The following is a 23683-nucleotide window of genomic DNA, read 5'->3' on the forward strand; positions in this document are numbered from 1 at the left end:
GCAAATTATATATACCCCTCGAGGTTTGGCTAAATTACAAATACCCCATAAGGTTTGAAAAATTACAAATTTCTCCCTGAATGCTATATTTGCATAAGAAATTAGGGGGTAATTTGTTATGAAATATAAACATCAGGGGGCAAATTGTTATGAAAATACAAACCTCAGGAGGCGCGATGTAATTTCCGAAACCTCAGAGGGTATCTGTAATTTAGCTAAACCTCGAGGGAGGTATATGTAATTTGCCCATAAATAAAATAAAATTTAAAAAAGGGTAAGTGAAGTGATAATACGAGCAGAACAGAACAGAGTAGTGGTTGTTAAACGAAGATGGCTCTGGAGCTTCTTCTCCATGGTCGCTACCAGCAATTCTCAATTCCAGCAATTCACTCTCCTCCTCCTCATCTCAGCCCCACATGTTTAAAGAATGAAATGGGTGGTTTCCGGCCGGGGACGAAGGCGGTGCTGAGATGGAGAAGGCAAAAACCACCGCTCCTGCGCCACCGCGTAATCACAGCGGCCCTTCCACAGCTCGACTTGACTGAGGACAATGTCAAGCAAGTCTTGGTTGATGCTCGAGCTGAGGCAAGTTTTCTACCCAATTGCACAACCAATTATATCACTAGACCAACAAGTATGATCATTCTTCAAAATCATTGGAAACTGAATGCATATGCACAAAATAGGAGTTTTTCTTTTTTTCTTTTTTATACCAAAATTGAAATTGTTTGATTTAATTTCAGATTTATCCCTGGTTACTCTTTTCATTTTTAAATTTTCAATTTCATCTATTTAGGTAAGGTTGGGTATTGGTTTTTTACTGACTTTATGACTTTTTAGAAAAACTCCTGTGTTCGTGGATTGCTTAAAAAAAAAAAAAAAAAAAAAAAAAAAAAGATTATTTTGGCTAGCTCTTTTTTCAGCAGATCCTAAACAGGATCTTGGTCCTACATTTTCTAGTTTAAGTTAATGTAGCCTAATTGTTGTATTTAGTTCCTAGTGTTTATTTTCTGTTGTTGTGGTTCAATTTGAAACAGTTGTCCGAGTAGTTAAAAAGGTCATTTTAAAATTTGAATAGCTTAAATTATACCACCAAACACTCATTTTTCTTACTCACTGTTTTGAAGAAATGAGGGGTGAAGAAGAAAAGGAATACTTGGTTGTAGGCTGTATGTTTTTTATTATAGTGTCAATAATGGTATGAATGACTTGACTGAGAAATATTGACATCACCATATCTTTATTAAGAAAAGTTTTCAAATTTGATATGATATAATACTTATAAAGAATTTATTTTAGATTTTGATGATGTGGTGCAAACTTATGAAATAAGTCGGAGATTTCCATTCCATTTATGAAATGGAGAGAATCATAATCCGTTATTTCTCTTGGGTGGTGTGGATTCTGATAAAGAGCACTAACTACTTGACCTTGGATCCAACTTCGCATTAAGTTCATAGGGATTGCAATATAGGGATTGCTAGGGCAGAGCCCTTGCATTATGGTATTTTTGCACTCGAGACCTGTTGCCCTTGTGCTATGTATATGTATGTAGTTGGAGGCAATTATCTCTGTGTCTCTCATTTGTAACTCTTTCAGATCATAGTGAAACCGCAACAATCATGGGCGTAGCTTAGTTTTGGCATGAACCATGTAGATGTTATGTTCTTGTGTATGTGTGTGATTTACAATTCTTTTGTTTATTGTTTTCTCTATTCTTTGTATCTCATTGATCATAATTAGGGGTTTCCTAAAAGCCTTGTAAGGGTTTAGAAAGGGAACACTTGCTTCTTCTACTTCTGAGGACATTGGTTTGCATGATGACCCTTTTGCTTACAAACATAACCACAGCCAGACTTCTGTTGTTCTCGAGTTTTTTTATTTAGAAAATACTTCCATTTTATTCAACAATTCCTAACAATTTCATGAAGTCATGTTCAATCTTAAAGTCGATGTTTTGAAAATATGAATTTAAAAAGTTATATAATAAATTAATTGAATTCGTGTTGTCAACACACTCACAAAAGAATGGGGAGTGGGTATGGGTTTGAGATAACATGAGTTTGGTGAAAATACTTCCTCAAAATAGCCACCATTAATGGGTAAAGACCATGCTGTTGATTGGAATCTTATGGGCTTTGTGTATTGGCAGTTTGGGCAGATCTTTGATTCATCGGTTGGGATAACAGGTGACTGACTCCTCTTAAGGTAGCATATGGCCTTTTTCCCTTTATGAATTCTCTTAGTGTAATGTAATGCAAATGCAAAGACAAACATTTGTAGGGAAGGCAGAACTGGCTGAACTGGATGGACCCTTTGTGAAGATTAGTCTCAAAGGTAGGTTTTGGCACAAAAGATCAACTGTTTTGGACAGACTTGCGAATTACTTGAAGCAGAGGATCCCTGTAAGTCATTAGATTTTAATCTCTCTCTCTGTGTATCTGTGATTGGGAATTAATAGCTTCTTGATATCAGAGTTTATTGTTAATTTGGTGTCTGAATTCTCTCAGGAAATCTTGGAGGTAGATATAGAAGATGAGAAACAATTGGATGACAGTCCTGCAAACTTCTGAGGTACTTAAAAAGCGACTACTACATTTGGCTAGGATACTGTGTCCCCCAAATCCTTGTTTCCCTATATGCAATGAACTTTTAACAGCACATTGTGGTGAGAATCTTGAAATACAGGAATTTTGATGCGCATTAGTGCGGTTGGGAGTGCATTGTTACAGTGGAAAAATAATTTTAAGAACGAAAGATCACGTGCCGTACTTTTCATTTCCTTTGCTAATTCTTTTGGCATGTTATTGTGTACAACAACTAAGTTAAAAGAGTTATGGATGAAAAACATTGCTTGAAGCAGGATTCTTTCATAATTTTTAAACCAGAGACCCTCTATTTGTGATGGTTGTAGTGAAAAGTTGTCATTTATTCATAGATTCCAAATTGTAAAATTTGTTATTGATTTTGCTCTAGCCTTCAAGCTACGAACAAGTAGTAAGTTGTTGAACTATCAGTTAATTACAAATACATGGTTTGTTGCAACATCGAATTTCATTTTTGCCCATTTCCAGATAACCAATAGGAATGACTTGGTTTATTCCCTATTGACGACACTCATAAAACATTTTCCAAGAATTAGCTGAAACAATACCCCTAATTTTCTTGCTCAGACAAGAATTGGAATTCCCTAATTAGAGTCTTAATATTTACTGCTACCCTTTGCGCTATTTGGATTTGCAAAAAATACTGTTGTTTTCGACTGTCCCTGTTGGAAAGCTTAAGGAATAGTTTATTGTCATCTCAAAGCTCTTGAGGTAAGAGAGACAAAGCTCCAGGTCCAGACGGTTTTTCTATGGCTGTCTTTCAGGACTGTTGGGAGGTGGTAAAAAAGGATTTGTTGGGTGTTTTTTTCGAAATTTCATGAGTCGGGGGTTGTTAATTTGAGCTCAAATGCCACATTCATTTGTCTGATTCCTAAGAAAGTGAATGCGGTAAGAATTGGAGATTTTAGACCCATCAGTTTGGTCACATCACTTTATAAGATTTTGGGGAAGGTGTTATCAAAGAGACTCAGATTCTCATTGGGGGAGACTGTGTCGATGGCGTAAGGAGTTTTTGTGAAAGGTAGACAAATCCTAGATGTAGCCTTAGTGGCAAATGAAGTTGTGGAGGAATATAGAAGTTTAGGGAATGAGTGAATTATCTTTAAGGTGGATTTTGAGAAGGCATATGATCACGTGGATTGGCAATTTTTGGATTTTGTAATGGACAAGAAGGGTTATGGTGGGCAGTGGAGATCTTGGATTAGGGGATGTTTGTTGACGTGTAATATGTTTGTTTTAGTTAATGGTAAACCAGGGGAATGTTTCAGGGCTTCGCAAGGATTACGACAAGGAGACCAACTATCTCCTTTTCTTTTTATTTTGGTGGCAGATGTATTCGGCAGGATGGTTGATAGAGCTACAGAAGTAGGTCTTTTTGTGGGATTGGAGGTGGGGGGGGGGATAGAGTTTGTGTCACGCATTTACAGTATGCGGGTGACACAATTTTTTTCTCAACAGGTGATGAAAGTTAAATAGTTAATCTTTATTCGATTTTGAGCTTGTTTGGGGTCATCTTCGGCCTTAAGGTTAATTTGGAGAAAAGTAGTGTGGTGGGTATTAATATGCAGCAAGACCTGCTTTGGAATAGGGCGTATTCGATTTTGAGATTGTTTGGGGTCATCTCCGGCCTTAAGGTTAATTTGGAGAAAAGTAGTGTGATGGGCATTAATATGCAGCAAGACCTGCTTCAGAATAAGACAGCTCTTTTAGGATGTGGTATAGAGACACTTCCGTTTAAGTATTTAGGTCTCTCATTTGGGGGTAATCCTAGAAGTGAAGCTTTTTGAAATCCAGTGGTGGAGAAGATTGGTAAGAGGTTGGAAGGGTGGAGTAAGGCTTTATTTCACGCGGGGGTAGATATACTTTGGTTAAGTCGGTTTTGAGTGGTATTCCTATTTATTTCCTTTCTTTGTTCAAGATACCGGTTAAGGTGGCAAAGGCATTAGAAAAGTTGCTGAGGGATTTTCTTTGGGAGGGCAAGGATGAGGGAAATAAGGATCACCTGGTGAGTTGGGATCTAGTTTCGTTGCCTAACGAAAAGGGGGTTTGGCCATTGGTAACATTTTGGCTAGGAACACGGCCCTTCTTGGCAAATGGTTATGGAGGTTTCCACTTGAGAGTGATTCACTATGGCATTTGGTTATTAGAAGCAAGTATGGGACTCAAGACAATGGTAGAGATTCTCGGGTGATCCTGATGGGTACTTGCCGTGCTCCTTGGAAATCAATTTCACATATATACACATGTTGGTCTTGTCATCTTTCTGTAAGGGTGGGCAATGGGGAACTTGTTCGTTTTTGGGAGAATGTGTGGATGGGCCAATCTTTTTTTGCTTCTGATTTCCCACAACTCTATAGAGTGGCTCAATCTCATAACTCTTCTATTGCATCTATCGCTTGTTCACTTTTGGCTCCAATTTCCTGGAACTTTGATTTTTCTAGAAATCTTAATGATAGGGAGGCTTCACAGTTGGCGTCCTTGTTGTCCAGAATTGAGAATTTTTCTTTGGCTTCTCTTCTGGAGGACAAGAGGGTTTGGGCTCTCCATTCATCTGGGATATTTTCGTGTAAGTCTTTTTTTGATGAGCTCATTGATTCTCCTCATGTTTGTCAATTTCCTTTTTTCAAGAGAATTTGGAAGGCTTGTGCTCCTCTTAAGGTGAAGGTCTTTATGTGAGCCTTGGTTCATCGAGGCATTTTTGACAAATGATACATTGCAGAAACGGAGACCGAATTGCTCTCTAAATCCTCAGTGGTGCATTATGTGTTGTAAGAATGGGGAATCCGTGAATCATTTATTTTCGCATTGCCCAATAACTTTGTTTCTATGGCACAAGTTATTTTTGTTGGGGAATGTTATGTGGGTAGCCCCGCAAAGGAGTGCGCATATGCTCGAAGTTGACTTTCACATTCTTGGAGAATCGAAGAGAGCCAAAATGCTTTGGTCTTGTGCGGTCCTTGCAACCTTTTGGGTTCTATGGTTGGAAAGAAACGCGAGGGTGTTTGGAGATAAATCTCGAGATATAGATTGTTTGTGGGATTGTGTTTGCCATTTAACTTCTTTTTGAGTTTCGGGGAATCCTCTTTTTAAGGGGGTCCCACTGTTTTTGTTAGTTAGAGATTGATTGGCAGTGTGTGATATGTAAGCTTTTGCATTTGTGTTTTCTTGTTTAGGCTTTTGATTTGTGTTTTCCCTTTTCTTTGTAAGAGGATGCCTCATCCTCCTTTACTTTCCTTTTTGATTTATCAATAAAGTTCTTTGTTGTTTATCCAAAAAAAAAAAGCTGTTGAGGAATATACTTACTAGTTACCATGGACTTCCCGGTCTCAATACTGTTCCTTTGCTTTGTTTTAGATAATCTTTCTGGAACTGTTTGGGAAGTGAGCACAACTGTACAAGAATTGTGGCAGCACTGGGTTTTTGTCTTGCGGGTAGCAATATCTGAGGTTGGTCCAGGAACGGGAGCAGGAGCTGCATCCACTGGTCTGTGGTGCCAGTTTATGTAGGGACTTGGTTTTAGATCCAAATTACCATTGTTAAGTGTTACTTCTCGCAGCAAGAATCAATATTTAATGAGACATCTTGATTTTATCCGAAGTCTTCACTAATATGATTTGGAGTTGCATTTTTTATTCATGAATTGGAAAGGATATAATTTATTTTTTCTTCATAAAGTCAGCTTGAAAGCTGATCAATTGAGTTCTTGGGGTGTGTTTGTAGCAATTTAGTCTTGGGAAGAATGGCCTAACTAAACTGCCATAGGCAATAGTAAATATTTTAGCTTCTGGCCGAGGCAACACTGAATGGCAACAACAATGATCGAGTCATATGCATAGGAAGCCTATATTGCCTATTTTCCTGGTAAAAAGGTCAAAAAAATGACAGAAGATTGTAAATGTGATCCGCCATCACCTAACAATCGCTCTCTAACCCAACCAGCAAACAAATCCCTCGTTTGATCAAAGGTGAAATTTCAACTTTGTTACACATCTCGCGAAGCTCCTTCCTCGGCTGGCTCAAGACCATTCCACAAGCCCTAGCTTGGGTTCAACCCGAAGCTGCCATGATCTGAATGGAGTGAAAAAGATGGTAACCAAGTGATTAATACAGATCTCTTGTATCTAAAATTTGGCCAAAACAGACGATCCCTACTGTAAATTGGTCAAAGATGGACAATCACAGTTGAAACCTGACTCCTGATTTTGCATATGTTGTTTTGGGAATTGACAAGCTCGTGACTTCAGTTTATTTTTTACCATATCAACAAAGGATTGTGACTTTTAGATGGTGAATTGAATTACCTTGACACCAAATTATTCATTGTGGCACCAAATTTCTTCTCATAAGAATGTGTATTATAAGTTGGTCAGTGTATTTTGCATAAAAAAGTTGATAAATAAGATCACATTGTGTGGTAAATAAAATTATGTAATACCATGGGGGCTCTACAGAAAACATCCACACAATGTTGTGTGGCTAAGAGTTTCACGAGACAACAAATACCCACCAATGATAGGATTTGCATTCTTAGAGGGGGAGGTGGGAATATTTGAAAAAAAATATTTTGCCATTCATTTTACAAAATTAAGAAAGGCACCTTTTATATAATAAGGGTTTTTATGAAATTTCATAAATTCAATTACAACCAACTAATATCATCGCACTAGTGTACAAACTAACACTTGTTTTACATTTTCAACCTAATCCACTACACTATTAATTTCATCACGTAATCCCACTCTATTCATAATTCCTCCCAATTTTAATCTATGTAATAAGTATAATCAATTCAAATAATGTGTAACGCTACTTACATCCAATTTTACTCATTACCATTCAATAACTTAATTTTTTCTTTATTTAAATTTAAATATTAGGATTGTTTTGATGAGTGGTGCACCTAAACCACCATCACTGTGCACTGTAAAAAAAATCGTTCAATATCTTCTTGTCATGTATCAAAATAAAATAAAATAAAATAAAATAAATCTTGGGAAGAACTTGAGAAGCAATCTGAGTCCATCAAGAATTTGAGGTTTGTAGCATTTTTCATTTCCAACAAGTAATGTTAGGGATACAAAATTTTCTACCAAATAAATGATTAAATGTCTCACGTGTGTGGGCCGTGAGACATTTGATTATTCATTTGATAGAAAATTTGGAGCTTATAGCATTTTTCATTTCCAACAAGGCAGTAATATCTCTTATCCATGTGATTGTGCCACTTGTCCACTTCTGATTGGACTACAAGATCCTAATCTGATCTAGATTTCAAGAATCTCATAACAACCACAATTTTAATTCTCTCATAGCAACTCCACACACAGGTTAGTGGCCCTTATTTGATAGCCATTTTGTTTATTGTTCGTGTCGTGAGTGATTGAGAGATTTCATAGTAGTCCCAAACAGAGCACAGCAACCAACTTTGTATTGAGAAAATGGCAACTCAAGCACTGGTCTCTTCATCATCTCTTACCTCCTCAGTGGAGGCTGCAAGGCAGATTCTAGGCGGAAGGCCAGCTACCCATTCTTCAAGAAGGAAGGTCTCTTTTGTTGTTAGGGCAGCTACTACTCCCCCTGTTAAGGTTTGTCACTCTGTTTCTCTCTCTATAAATTGAATCCATAGTGTATTTGAGTCATGTCATATATAAATGGATTTTATACTTTTTTATTTTTTATTTTTTTTTTATCATTAGATATAAAGATAGTGGGATTAACTTTAATAAATAGACAGAGTAACTATACCTTTGTATGTAGTCATAAGAAAAAATTTGTTTATCTATATCATTGACAATTTAAGTTCAATGAAACTTATTGAAATGCTTAAGATGTAGCCTTGTAAACGGGCCAAGTTGAATTGAGTCGAGTAATAGTTTCTTCAATCTGACTTGAAAGAATTTAACGAATTTTAAAATCTGTTAAAATTTAATTTATTTACTTTTTAAACCGATTTCAAATGAATTTTAATCGTGTTGATAATATCACCGTTGCATTAAAGGTTTACTGGGCATGTCTAATCCTTAATTTAAACCTATAGCAAATCTTAATTTAGGTAAAAATTACTCAAAACACCCTCCACTCATTGACTCACACTCATATTAAGTTTTTACCCAAATCAAGGATACTCAAATGTTTATTTAGAATATTCAAGGTAATTTTGTGACTCAAATTTATCACTCTACAATTAGTGGATATTTTATTTAAAATTTATACTTAAATATGCAATTATCTATTAAAATAATCTATGTCAAATAAAGCTTTTACTCAAAATTTTAAAGAAAATAAAATTTGGTAACCTAAGTAAGATATGAATTATGCATTTATAGAAGAGTGATAAGATTTTTTTTTTTTTTTTTTTTTTTTTTCAGCAAGGAGCAGATAGACCTCTCTGGTTTGCCTCCAAGCAAAGTCTCACCTACTTAGATGGCAGGTAAAAGGATTCTAATCTCTCCTCTCTTGAAAAAAACAAAGGTAAATTATATTCACCTCCTTTAAAATTTAGAAAAAATACAGTTAACCACACACTTTTGACAATATTACACTAATTTTTCTGTTAGTATAGTTAAAATGACTGAAACTAATGACATTTATAGGTATATAATATCATTTTTTCATTCATATAACTAACGAATTACTGTTGAAAAAAGAGCTTTATTTCCATGTTAGTATAGTTAAAGCGATTGAAACTAATGATATTTGTGAGTATATAATATCATTTTTTCATTCATATAACTAATGAATTACTGATGGAAAAGTGTTAGAAAAATTAGTGCAATTATGTCAAAAGTGCAAAATTAGAGTGCAATTTATCCAAAAAAATACTCAACAATAAACACCCACACACCTGAAAAACATCATTCCAATCTAACCTAAATTCACTTCAAAACCACCACCACAGCCTGCCCGGCGACTACGGATTCGACCCGCTCGGCTTGTCCGACCCAGAAGGTACCGGAGGCTTCATCGAGCCCAGATGGCTAGCCTATGGCGAGATCTTCAACGGCCGTACCGCCATGGTCGGCTCTATCGGATGCATCGCCCCAGAAATCTTGGGCAAACTCGGCCTAATTCCGCCAGAAACCGCCCTGCCGTGGTTCAAAACAGGCGTGATCCCGCCCGCTGGGACCTACGACTATTGGGCTGACCCATACACTCTTTTTGTTTTCGAATTGGCACTAGTGGGCTTTGCAGAGCACAGGAGGTTCCAGGCTTGGTACAACCCAGGCTCAATGAGTAAACAGTACTTTTTGGGCCTGGAGAAATATTTGGGCGGGACGGATAACCCTGCATACCCTGGTGGGCCACTGTTTAACCCACTTGGGCTTGGAAAGGATGAGAAGTCAATGAGGGATATGAAGTTGAAGGAGGTAAAGAACGGGAGGTTGGCCATGTTGGGTATGTTGGGTTTCTTTGTGCAGGCGTTGGTGACTGGGGTTGGACCCTTCCAGAACCTTCTGGATCATTTGGCTGACCCTGTCAACAACAATGTCTTGACCAACCTCAAGTTCCACTAATGAGCTTCTCCCTCCTATACATTCTCTCTCTCTCATTTGGGATAGTATGTGCAGAGTTTATTTGGTATATTATCTGTAATCTGTAACAAATGACACTCTGTACTTGAAGATCAGTTTAATGGTGGTGTTTACCATAATTTGAATGGGTTGTTCATGATTTTTTAAATTTAATTTTAATGTGATGTTATTACCCTCAAGTACTACTCAAATTCGAGCCTTTAATTGGCATAACTAAAGGGAGAAATCTATGCTTTACACCCTAACAAGGTGCACATTATTATTATTATTATATAATTTTGTTGTAAAAGTTATGCATGATTGAATTTATGATGAACTATTGTGGTATGTCATAACAATTATGGTTATATTATGAACAGTGTCGTGTAAATGTCATGAGAAAAAGTTACACGCGGTGATTGTTACGGAATATTGTAGTTATATGATTTATATTGCGATAAGATACATACAGTATGACCTTTTTCAAGAGCGGAGACCCTAGTAGCTCCCAAACTAACGACATCAAATTCAGTTCCTATCCACAACCAAGTAGAGCTGTCTAAATCTAGTGAAACTCCAATAGGTTATGGAGACTAAACATTTCTTCTAATTTGATGCTTCAGGGACTACAAAAACATGTAACAGAAAAATGAATCCTGCTCCAATTAGCCATCTCAAGAATGCTATTGGTAGTTCATAATCAAAATATAGGACCAAAAAAAAAAATATTATCCTGTTTTCATAACTTAAAAGACAACATCAAAACCCTTCAACCATCAGGTTTCTGTAAATCCTCAACAACTATTGCAGCATCTACTATATGCAAACAGTAAAATTTAACCTAGTCAATCAAAAGAAGTAGGGAAGTACAGGAGATCCAGAATTCTAGAGTAACATCGGTAGAATTCTTTTCAAAGCATTTTCATAGATCTTTGGAAAAACCATCCCCAAATTAAGCAGCTTGAGCCACGGGTTCAGATTCATTAGACGCTTCAAGCCTGCCAGTACAGATTGTTAGCAACCCTTTCATAATTTAGAAGAGACGGATTATAAGGCTCTAGTGCTTGGCCTTTCCACTTTTAAAGTGCAAACCAAATGAAAAAAAATATATTAGGAACGATAATCTGGTTCTAATATTGAGGGACCGAACCAAATAAAGAAACAGCATACACATTAGAAATTATCGACATTTCCACATATTCACAAGTCAAAATATAAGATAAAAAAGGAAACCTTTAAAAATAAACCGAGACTGCAAGTTTGACTCAATAGTGGGTATGTAAGCCCCAGAAAAGAAAGAAAAGTCGACTGTGGAGAAGGAAAGAAAGGTTTCACTTGACAATTTGGGATGTCCTAAATAAGTGTACTTTTTGACTTTTTGGACTAAAAAGTTGAGGAAAAAAATATGGTTGTTTGGGTTAACTTTTTGACTTTTAATAGAAAAATGTGTATTAAAAAATTGTATAAATTAGTGTGTAGGGGAAAATTAAGATTGGGAGTTGTCCAGCCGTAATTTTTGATTTTTGGTGAATAGTGATAATTTTTTAACTATTTGAGTAATTTTTTGACTTTTTGGCTTTTTGGCCTCATGCCAAATTTGTGATCAGCTGTCCATGCTAATACAAATGATGGAGGAAAGTAAAGCCAATATATTCCCAGTTGAAGTTGTCAAAATGGTTTAAATAATGCCCATCAAGATTATTAAAAAAAATAAAAATAGCAGCTTGACCAGACTCAGGTAAAGCATTACATGCGCACATGCGAGAGGGGAGAGATACCACGTCTGATGACACAAGGATGAGAATCTCAAACTTTCCAGAAGTAAAGCAGATGATCACTTAGAAAGAAGTCTCAGGAGTACAGTTATTTTGGCACATGCAGGCAGGTAGGGGCTGAGTTAAGGCACTACTTCCAACAATTTGCAAAATCAAAGTCAACCAGAGCCACAATGACGAGCTAATGTCAGAGGCCATTGTGCATGCAACAACATTACCTGACAATCACCCTTCAGCTAATGTAGGTCCAAAATGAGCACAACACTACCAAAGGGCAAGCTTGGGCTAAAATGTTTAAACTTAGAATTGGTCATGGGTACAGAAATCATAACCCAACCTATAGTTGACTTGGGCTCCGGTTGAGGCCTTCTCAATTTTCTTCACAACCTTATCAAAACTGAAACTCATCTAATGCATTCTTTCATGTAATTTCACATATCTTTAAGCTATGTGATGATGTTGGCATCTGTAAGGTGTCAAAAATTATTGGTTAAAATTAAAAAAAATTGTTGAAAGAATTTATTCTCCATATTCTTTAGGATGTTAGAAAATTAGATGAAAGATAAGGAAAACCCTCATCCCAATTTGTTTTCCATTGTAATATCTCCCTTCCCCCACATTCTTGCAAGGTTTATCATCTTTCCATGTTCTTTTCTTTTCTGTACTCTTCTGTTCTTCTTTTATCTTTAAATTATTTTATTCTATTTATATTTATTTTTTATTTTTTATTTTTTATTTTCCTTTTGGAAGTGAGGAAAAGTATTGGTCTTGCAGACAAAACCTAGGAACAGACCTTCACAAAATATCATTCTCAACTACCTCAAAACCTAGGAGCATTTTTTGGTGCAATGGTAAATCCTTGAGCTGCCTAGTGTGAGAACAGGGGTTTCAGTATGAAAGCAGTCACTTTGTGCAAATGATGCCAAAGGTTAGGTCTATCTCCTGTCTTACCCCTCCTAGCACTCTCGATTAATAGGTGCCAACACCGGGTAATGTCCGGGAATTATTATTCCATATTTTCTAGTGCATAACCTTTTAATGAACTTGAATGATTAACCAAATGTTCAACGGCATACAAACTTGGTCTTCAAGGCTTATATAAAGAGAGGACCAAAACTTGGCATCCATCTGAATAATCAAACCAGCCCAACATACGCCAACCAAACCCAAGCTTGACTTTAGGACTAAGTCAGATCCTCATAAACCTCATCTTGGTACTCCATCTCCCCAGGGTAGGAATAAGAGGCACCACAATGTCTGTTTGTGTTAAAATCCACCTACTCTCCACCTACTTCACCCACTTAAACCTACTCCACTAAACCTAACCCACTACACCACTACCACCTCACCTACTCCACTAAACCTTCACCCACTTAAACCTACTCCACTAAACCTAACCCACTACACCACTACCACCTCACCTACTGCACTAAACCTAACCCACTACACCACTACCACCTCCACTTCACCTACTCCTCACCTACTACACACTCACCCTCTCCTATATATAGGAATCATTGTAACCATAACATAAATATCAATCAATAATACAATTCTCTATTTCTCTTTATACATTAAATTTTCTACATGGTATCAGAGCAAGGTTAAGCACTTAGTATTTTTCGCTTCACCGGCGGGCGGCAACCTCGCCTTGGCCGCCCGCCGGACCTCAACCTAATCTGCTAAAATTTTCTACACATACCTTGAAATTTCTTCGAGTCCACCACCACTGCCTCTCCTCTCACTGTTGTCCTCCCATACACCACCGTCTCGATCGTCTTCATCTACAATGTTGCAGTGAAGGATCTCAAACGTGGTTTTGTTGCATCCAACTCAAAGGATGATCCAGCCAAGGAAGCTGCAAATTTCACCTCCCAGGTTATTATTATGAATCACCCGGGTCAGATTGGTAATGGGTATGCTCCAGTTCTTGACTGCCACACCACCTCACCTACTTCACCACTCCTAAGTACTCAAAAGCAAGGTATGATGAAATTGTGCAAGAAGTCTCTTCCTATCTGAAGAAGGTTGGTTACAACCCTGACAAAATTCCTTTTGTCCCCATCTCTGGTTTTAAGGGTGACAACATGATTGAGAGGTCCACGAACCTCGATATGATTACACAGCCCAAGAGGCCATCAGACAAGCCTCCTCTTCTCCACATTCTTGATAACACCAACAGCAACAGTTTGACGCATTTATTAGAGAAAAGGTCCAAAGGCAGCTCCTGTCAAAGCTGATGCTCAGCAGGCTGTACCACCTATTGAAGTGCCAGCACTATCCTTGCACATGGGGGGCACCCACTCATTTCTTTATTGTTTTCTTTTACTCACCCATGTGACCCACGATGCAACCTATACTTTTTCTTTTCTTTACACTCTTGTTCCCCACTTTCTTTATTATATATATATATATATATCTCTTTTTATTATATTATATTAAAAAAAAAAAAAAAATCTTCATCTCTCCTCCGTTTGATTTCCAACTCCATTATTTTTATTTTTATTTATTTTCTCCAAACCACTTTCCTTATTTCCTCCATCTTTCATTTTTTGATTTCAAATATATTTTTATTATTTTTTCTTTATTTTTCTTTCACATTCTTTTTAATCTTTTTCCAATTCCCTTCATACCATATAGCTTTGCACACCAAATCATATTTTATTCATCTCAGGGATCAACCCCGATCACAATTTTACACACACACAAAAAAAAAAAAAAAAAAAAAAAAAAAAAACCAACAAACAAACAAACAAACAAACCACCACAACACACCCGCACCCACAGTGGGATTTTTCTTCTCTACTCTGCTGCAGGTCTCTTCTTCTTGCTTTTCTCTTGGGTGTCCCTTACCGGCGCTGCCTCCATACTACCCACTCCACCGAGCACGTTCACTCCATCCTGCTCCTCCACTACAGCATATGGTGGACCTCCAAATCGGAACATCAAGGTAGCCTTCCGCTTCAGCTCCTTGTTTTCCGCCTTCAGCACACTTATCTCTGCTCGCGCATCCTTATACATGCGCTGGAGCAGAGCCAATTGGCCGTTTAAATGCTGCACCTCATTTGTCCTACTCTGCAGCCGGTGCGACAAGTTTGTGACTGCCGTCATCGTCTCCACACAGGACTTCAAAGTATACTGATTGGCTTCAATGTCAGTTTGCACTGCCATTTTTTGCTCCACAGACCGCATAGGAAAGTTCAACGGAGCAAACCCTGGGGCGCTTGGTTGAGGTTCACTGGCCCCCGCACCAGTTATCTCTCTTGTTGACTCGTTAAGGTCTGGAAAGAGAGTGAGCAGACCACGGGAAGACGAAGCCATTTTCTGGAAAACAGAGTGTTACAGAGTATCTCTCTCAGAAATCTCTCTCAGACAACAGAGTGTTACAGAGTATATCTCTCAGAAATCTCTCTCAGAAAACAGAGTGTTACAGAGTATCTCTCTCAGAAATCTCTCTCAGAAAACGAAGAGTTTTTCAGAGTTTTTCTAACAGGTTTTTGTCTCTGCTTCCAAGCCTCAGCCTCCGCTTCGGTTTATAAAGACCATGACAAAGAGGCCGACACGCGTTCTGTCGATCACGTGCATCGCCGCGTGTCTGGCGCACCTTTTGATGGCACGCCTTTTTATGGATTGGGCACGCCTTTTGATGGCACGCCTTTTGAAAACATGGGCACGCCTTTTGATGGCATGCCTTTTTATGGATTGGGCACGCCTTTTGATGGCACGCCTTTTGAAAGATTGGGCACACCTTTTGAGGGTGCGACATTTTTAGGGGTCCGACAAGACTCTGTAAACTGTCCCGACATTGATTCCGGTTAGCTCCTTTATGGGTCCGACAAGACTCTGTAAACTGTCCCGACATTGATTCCGGTTAGTTTCTACAAGGGTCCAGCAAGACTCCGTAAACTGTCACAACAACTGTCACAAGAGTGTCTGCTACAACAGTCCGACATGACCCCATAAACTGTCTTCTACATCGGTCTGACACCACCATCCAGTGTCCTCTACACCGTTATGACACCACCATCCAGTATCCTCTACATGGTTATGACACCTCCATACAGTGTCCTCTACAACGTTATGACACCACCATCCAGTGTCTTCACCAATGGTCTGACACGACCATACAGTGTCTCTTATCCTCTTTTCTTTTTATGTATTTTCTTGTTTTGTTACTCTCTCCAAACTCAAGTTGGTTAGTTCCTATCCCCCTTGAGTTTGCGGGGGGCTGTTAAAATCCACCTACTCTCCACCTACTTCACCCACTTAAACCTACTCCACTAAACCTAACCCACTACACCACTACCACCTCACCTACTCCACTAAACCTTCACCCACTTAAACCTACTCCACTAAACCTAACTCACTACACCACTACCACCTCACCTACTCCACTAAACCTAACCCACTACACCACTACCACCTCCACTTCACCTACTCCTCACCTACTACACACTCACCCTCTCCTATATATAGGAATCATTGTAACCATAACATAAATATCAATCAATAATACAATTCTCTATTTCTCTTTATACATTAAATTTTCTACAGTTCTGGTGTACTAACCAATAAAAATCCATTTGCTCTGGTGCTAAAAAGAATACAGACAGTGTATGCCAGCAAATTGCTAAAAAGCCTAGCGAGAGAGGCAGAGAGAGAGAGAGAAACTCCAACCTAAACTCACAGCCAGTGAGGGACAATTCAGTTTCAGGATTCCAAAAGATGTTCTGCCAGCACCATCAAACAGAAAAGAGATCTTGCTGAGGGATTTGGAATCATTTTAGACATGGTTTACAAATACAGATTCATATATTTTGACGAATGTGCTATAGGTATAACCATTCATTATCCTGGATTGGGATTGTGAGTTCTATTCTAGCAACTAGATTCATCTGCATAGCGTATATGACTCCTCTCGAGGAGGATGGGAAAATAATTAAAAGCAAAATTTTCACATGATAAGATCTCATACATTAACAGCGTAGAGCAACAAAATGGCAAATAATAATTCATTGAGCTGGCCAACATTTGAAGTACCACGAGTGCAAACTTCAAATAGAGCAAGATAAGGAGAGAGTTTTAATTAGTTTACAATGTTTACCTCTGAATGCCTTCTCCAATTTGAATTCTGCAAAAGCCCCCAATCTTAACTGGTGAACCCACTTCCTTAGATAAATTATTCAACAGTGTCTGTTGGAGTTCATGCAAAAAGTCAATGTAAAACTACACTTTCTTTACAATCAAATCTACAGATACGTTTATAAAATGCTCTAACTCATGAATGTATAGTGCATGCAACAATACCATCAAGTGAAACTATATGAAAAGAATTCCAACATGCAATAGGCAAACTTGAAAGTTGAAGGTCTTAAATTAATAAAACCTTTTGTGCATTACCCTTGAAGAATTTCAACTTATTTAAAAAATAATAACAATATGAATTCAAATATTGGAGTGTCAACCTTTACTCTAGTTTAAATAATTGACAAATACCAAAACATAACTGCTGGTATGTGTCAGTGTCAATACCAGCAACTTTTATTTCATTTCTATAGTATGATTTTAAGAAATAGTAAACCACAGAAAGTAAAGCAAGTGTTTCAATAATTGGCCAACCATTGTACTTATCCAGAAAATATTCACTCATGGAGATATACATATTAAGATGACTTCCCCTTCTAGTAGCCAAAATGGGCCTTTCATGGGAGTGGGGGGAAAAAAAATGGAAAACAAATGAATTTTTTTAAAAATAAATGTAATTGGCAATTTTAAAAAAAAAAAAAAAATGAAACTGAAAGGGTTGATATTCACTTTCTTAACAAGATAAAACAATAAAATGAAACTGAAAGGGTTGATGTTCACTTTCCTAAGAAGATAAAACAATCATGTATCAAAACTCCAAAAAGATTTGCATCTAACTGGATGGCCATCTTCATACCTTCACATTTATAGTGTCATTTACAACAAACTTTTGCTCCATGAGAACTACTTCCTCAAAGTACTTCCGCAAACGACCTTCAACCATTTTCTCTATGGCCATTTGAGATTTCCCTGTAGTTTCAGCCTAAAAGAGAGAAACAAATGAAATCTTTACAAATTTGAAACTAACAAAAATTGAGGGTACCACAAGAAGTGATTGAGTGTTACTCTAGCATTAAACTTGATTTCTTTGAACAAAGGAGTTGATGTAGTAAGACAATAAAATCATTAATCATTGGTAAAGAATATAGCAGTCAATAAGATTAAACTAATGGTTCGAGCTAATATAGACTTTAAAATTTCCAAACATTCTTCTAAGGCTTTGTTAATCCAAGAATGCACCAACAACCTCAAAGTACCTATGTGTTGACATGATGGCAATTACTCTATAATCAATTATTAGAATACTGTAATTGATGATTCTGACACATAAAACCTAAAACTAGAGTATTTGGGGGAACCAAATATGGAAAACCAATATTTGTAACACCTATCACTTTTCTAAACTAAAAAAAAAACAAGGAATAAATTATATACATAAATCCTGATCTCTCTGGAAATACTATCTAATGGCTAACTACATTTCAACTACCACTTCGCCAAAAGAACTCCATATGATTTGATCATACATCTACAAATTTGTATACTTGGTGGAAACAGTTGCGGTGTGGATTTTAATAGGAGAGAAGGCAATGATAATAACCGGAGTAATCGTCATTCTCTGAGGAAATTCATTTCCTCAGCTATATTCATATTTCTTTCTTTAGAATCTGGAAACCAAAAAACAGAGTTCAACTTGTAATGGATAATACTTCTATTAAAGATTTCCAAAACAAATATAATTGAAAACCATAAGTCACAAGGGAGAGAGTCCAGACTTCAATCCAGGGAAACTTCACAATAAATATAACATAAAACACATGGTTAAAACTTAAATAATGCCATTAAAAAGTACCTGAGACTTAAGAATCTCACGTTCATTCTCCAATGCATCTGAAGACACAAGATCCTTTGTCAGAAACAATGGCTTAGTAGCAACTACATGCATTGCTAGTTCTGACCCAACATGCTGGAGAGAATCCAGTGTAGTATTCCCATCCTCTACCTCAAGAGATAAAATTCCAGCAATACGTCCCAAACCTGCATTCAGATCAACAAAACTAAGATCCATTGTTGAGTCAAATCCACTCAGTCATCCAAACTGCTAGAATAAAACTTCAGTATTTATAAAACAAATGCATTCAAAAGACAAACACACAGACGCAAAAGATGCGTACATACTTAACTTATGCAAATAACACAACTGGCATTCCAAGGAAAGAGCACATTTGAAAATTACTAACCTGGTTGAGGGCTCGAATGGAGATATGTAGAAATAATACCCCCTGAAGGAGCAGACATTGCAATACCCCTTCTAAGCTTTACATTCTCTCCCATCATTGCCGCCAATTCTGTAATTGCATTTTGGACTGTTTTTTCTCCATTTAATTTAGGATGGTCAAGATTAATTTTTAACTCCTGTAAGAATAAAAGGAATCAAAAGAGGCTCTCCAGACTCCAATATGAAGATTAAATTAAATTCAAGCATAACAAGTTGGGCATGTTTCTTTAGGCAGAATAACTGAGTTCTTTGCTTTCACTAGTTCCATAAAGAGTTCAACTTGCAAGATGCACAAGTCAAGTGGTACGCCTCTGAAGTGTCCCTCAATGCCTAGGGTTGAGGCTAAGGAGCTCCAAGAAGAAGAATGAACGAATTTTTGTATTCTTTGCATCGTCTTGATGATTTTCCAATGCATATTTATCACACAAAAAAAAAGGAAGAAGAAGAATAAATCAGGGATCACAATCCCGAAACAACACCTCTCAATAATAATTATCAAATTCATTAAAGTCTAAGTATCCAAAACTATTACATAAAAGCATATATATAGACATAAGCACTATTTAATTAAGAAACCCAAAACTAGGAAACTAAGGAATTGGCAACTACTGATAAAGAAATAAAATCCAAAAATAAAATCTTATTAAATCATAATTTCTAATTATATTAAAATTCATATATTCTTCAATTTACTATCAACCAATGCGGTTCCCATCCCCATCACTTAGCCTTGACTGGTATAGCTTGACCTCATGAGGCTAACACATAAATCAAAGTACGTTGGAGATGATGTCATGACGAACATGTGGGGATGACATGGTGTGACACATTGGAGGCTCGGATACATGAATAATGAATTTTTCATATAATAAATATGAGTTCATGAGTTGAGTGTAGACCAGACTTAAATTCTCACATGATTAAAAAACTTGCAACAACAAAAAAATAACCAAAAACTATTTCTGTCTTGACAAACAAATAGAAAGAGTTATCTCTTAAACTTCTAAAGACAAAAGACAAGACCAAACAGACTGATTACCTCCAAACATTCAGGTCCAATAGAGAAGGCCCCAGAAACCTGCTGAGAAGAAGTTTCAACCAACAAAGCTAACTTTGCTAAAGATAACGCCTACAAGAACATGATTGATGAAGCTTGAGCGGACTTTAGGGTACAATATATTAATTAGAGTTAGAAAATAGAAATGTATGTTACATAGACTCAAGTAAGTGTTGGGTGAAGGTGTGCATCTAAGTGTCTAATTCATCTAGTTACCATGTCCAAGGGCATGACACGGCAAAATGCTCATATTTCTTAATAAGGAAGCCCTTTCGGTACACACCCTATGAGGAGTTTTGTACCATATGCACCTTTGTTACACATTTTCTTGGTACATGTTATGCATTTTTGTAGCAAATATTATGTAATTTTTTTGGAAAAATTGCAAATACATGGAGTAGTGGAAAAAAAATTGCACTACAAATGAATTTTTTTTTTTGGGTGCAACTCAGACACATAGGAAAAGTTGCACCAAGCATAGCAATGAATTTGCAATATGGACATAGGAGAGTTGCACCATCATGAAAATACAATTTTTTAGTAGAGTTACAATAATTTGTGGCCCGGAAATGAAGTTAAGCATTTTTGTGGTAGCGTTACGAAGTTTTGTGGTAAAGTTACACATTTTGTGGTTCAATAATTTTTTGATGAAAAAAATGTATATAATATTACCACAAAAATGCATAGCTTCATTTTTAAGCCACAAATTATTATAACTCTATCAGAAGATTACGTAACATTTGCCACAAAAATGCTTAACATGTACCACAAAAACGTATAACAATGTGCATAATGGTACACACATAACACACCTTTTTAGGGGTGTGCACTGAAGGGATTTTCTTCTTAATATACTTCATTTATTTTCCTAGGTAAAATGGTGTAACAATATGCCATAGAGTATTTCATGCAGAATATGACAATTTTATGCATAATTTTAAGGTAACTCGAATTACTAAATATGTTTATTAGGTGAATATCCAATTACACATGTTAGACACATATCCCATATCCTTGCCCAAGTGTCGAATGTCTTAGGTGTTTAATACATTTAGAAGAATCCATGTAACGTAGATGGATATGCACACATATGATTTTATACTAACCACATATTGAAATATTTCATTTCTTGCAACAAAGTCTGTTTCACAATTAAGTTCAATGACAGCAGCCTTGCTCTCATTCCGCACTAATGCAAGCAAACCCTCAGCTGCAGTTCGAGATGACTTTTTCGACACAAGAACCACCCCTCTTTTCCTCAGGTCCTTTTGTGCAGCATCTGCATTGAACAACTGTTAAAAATTGGAATTTGTAAAGTAAACGGCAAGTCGAAAAACAATTTGATTCAAAACAAAAAACAACGCAGGAAGAGAAAAGCCAGACTTGCCAATGTCCCAATTGCAATCAATCAGAGAAGACTTCACATCTTTAATAGGAGCACTTGTTTTTTCCCTCAACTGCTTTATAAGACTCATCTGTTCCGAAGCTGGAACTTCAACTGCATATCTTCTCAAAAACATTCCAAAAGCACGGTGTGGATCGGCATAGTTAGAGGAAAATAATTTTTTAATCTCTCCAACTTCAACAATGGAACTTCCCCTATATGCACAAGTAGAATAACTTTGCCCACAATACATGGGACTGCTCAGCGTCTTATAAAGAATCCCAATGGGACGTTTCATGCCTCGAGAGAAAACCATCTCAAGATTTTATGGTTGCTTAACCTATAAAATTGAACGACAGAAACTTATTTAGTATGCCTACAAATGTTGTTCAGCGAATGTTCTTTACTGATGCATAAACTAACACTCCGTTTGGATCATAGGACGGGAAAAGAAAACAAATGATTGTGTCTCTCATCTAGGTGAGAAGAAAAAAAAAAAGTGGTTGTCTTTTCTCACTATCATGTTTGGATGAATAAGAAAGGAAAGATGTGAGAGAGGGATATGAGTGAGATTTTTTTTTCTTCCTTTGTATTTGAAGGGGCAATCTTGGTATTATAATTTTTTTTACAACCAATCAATTTGTTTCTCACCAAATCTCATTACTTTTTGTGAGAAATGAAATAGGCTTAGTAAGAGAGTTCCCTTTCTCACCATTTCTTACTCAACTTATAAACCAAACATGAGAAAAGAATTCTCTTTCTCATCATTTCTCACCAAATCAACCCATCCAAACGGAGTGTAAGTAAGAACATGTACATTAATATTATGGGAATAAAATAATCGGAAATATTACAAAAGAAAAAGAAAAAGACAGACAACAAAGGAAATTTTTTTAGTCCTAGACACAGATGGATAGTTCCACTAATGTTCGCCCATACCCAAAGAAAAACAATGCGTTCGCATAACATAGCAGCATCAACACAAATACTTCACAAATTTTGAAACATTTATGAAATGAGGAATGCGCATGTAGCATCATCTTTTACTTATATACTTCACACATACATGTAACAAAAATCAATTGTTTCCCAACCCAACTCATCAGCTAGAATTAAACCCTAAAACCCAGGAACTGAAGATAAAAGACCAACATGACTTGAACATGCTTAAATATAAACAAGTATTCACAGCCTGGTTCAAGAGTGACAATTAACCCCCAAAAAATCACAATATAAGGATTCCCAGAAATGGGTAAAAATTAATCCATTAGATATTCATTCTACTTCATGAAAAAATTTCAACTGGGGAGTAAAAACACACACAAACACACAACAGAAAGCACACCAATACACCACTTTTTAACGTAAACATTTTACTGCAAATTGCGTAGAGCTCATTCAATCTTACAGAAACAAATACATATCTCTTTGAGGCAATTTATCGAACATGTAGAGGACATTGGAGATAGAAAACAAGATCATAACAAGACACCCAGACACATCAATTATCAAGAGAACTCACCAATAGATTGTTGTGAATTGCTGGAGAGAAGGATTGTAAAGGCTATTGTATACAGTTGATTGATGCAGCAAGATGAACTGAGGAGAGGAGGGACAGTGCAGAGTGTAGAGAAATGCCTCCTTTGTTCCTAAATATCCTAGTTGGGAACAAATTTAGGCCTAAGTTAACTGAGGTTAGATTCTGGACAGGCCCTAATGTAGGCCCGAAAGTTTCCTCACGAAAGCCCAACTAGACGGCCCACCCATTGTAGAGCCCAGCCCAGCTCAATAATTTTAACATTTACGTTGTGGTTGGTTGGATGATTTGAGTAGGAATTTAAAAAAATAAAATAGAAAATGTAGTAAAATGATAATAAAATATATCTATATTTCACCTACTTTCACACGTCTTTTCCTTTTCCCTAATCTCTCATCAAATTTCCAAACCAAACACAGCGTTAGAGAGAGAAAAAAAAAAAAGAAAAAA

At 36.8% G+C, this 23683-nt stretch overlaps 3 protein-coding genes across 3 annotated transcripts; 2 read left to right on the forward strand and 1 right to left on the reverse strand.

The window, feature by feature from the left end:
• The first annotated feature begins 277 nt into the window (after positions 1–277).
• Positions 278–6242, forward strand: LOC145795431 (uncharacterized). The gene is made up of 5 exons (XM_082879738.1): positions 278–585; positions 2153–2189; positions 2284–2405; positions 2511–2574; positions 5961–6242. Exons 1-4 carry the CDS (start codon positions 331–333, stop codon positions 2571–2573), a joined length of 477 nt encoding a protein of 158 aa, XP_082735864.1. The 5' UTR covers positions 278–330; the 3' UTR covers position 2574; positions 5961–6242.
• A 1677-nt stretch (positions 6243–7919) lies between these two features.
• LHCA3 (PSI type III chlorophyll a/b-binding protein) lies at positions 7920–10257 on the forward strand. The gene is made up of 3 exons (XM_028263306.2): positions 7920–8191; positions 8975–9036; positions 9505–10257. The coding sequence occupies exons 1-3, from the start codon at positions 8045–8047 to the stop codon at positions 10118–10120; spliced, it is 825 nt and encodes a 274-aa protein (XP_028119107.2). The 5' UTR covers positions 7920–8044; the 3' UTR covers positions 10121–10257.
• Positions 10258–10756: 499 nt separating this feature from the next.
• Positions 10757–23387, reverse strand: LOC114316609 (translation elongation factor Ts (EF-Ts)). The gene is made up of 9 exons (XM_028263307.2): positions 23219–23387; positions 21700–22036; positions 21419–21591; positions 20295–20384; positions 19218–19392; positions 18830–19014; positions 17834–17959; positions 16997–17085; positions 10757–11115 (listed from the first exon to the last, which is right to left on the reverse strand). Exons 2-9 carry the CDS (start codon positions 22010–22012, stop codon positions 11070–11072), a joined length of 1197 nt encoding a protein of 398 aa, XP_028119108.2. The 5' UTR covers positions 22013–22036; positions 23219–23387; the 3' UTR covers positions 10757–11069.
• Between the last annotated feature and the right edge of the window lie 296 nt (positions 23388–23683).

Source organism: Camellia sinensis, chromosome 7 (genome assembly GCF_055761805.1).
Source record: "Camellia sinensis isolate YWXY chromosome 7, ASM5576180v1, whole genome shotgun sequence".
NCBI classification, from domain to species: Eukaryota; Viridiplantae; Streptophyta; class Magnoliopsida; order Ericales; family Theaceae; genus Camellia; species Camellia sinensis.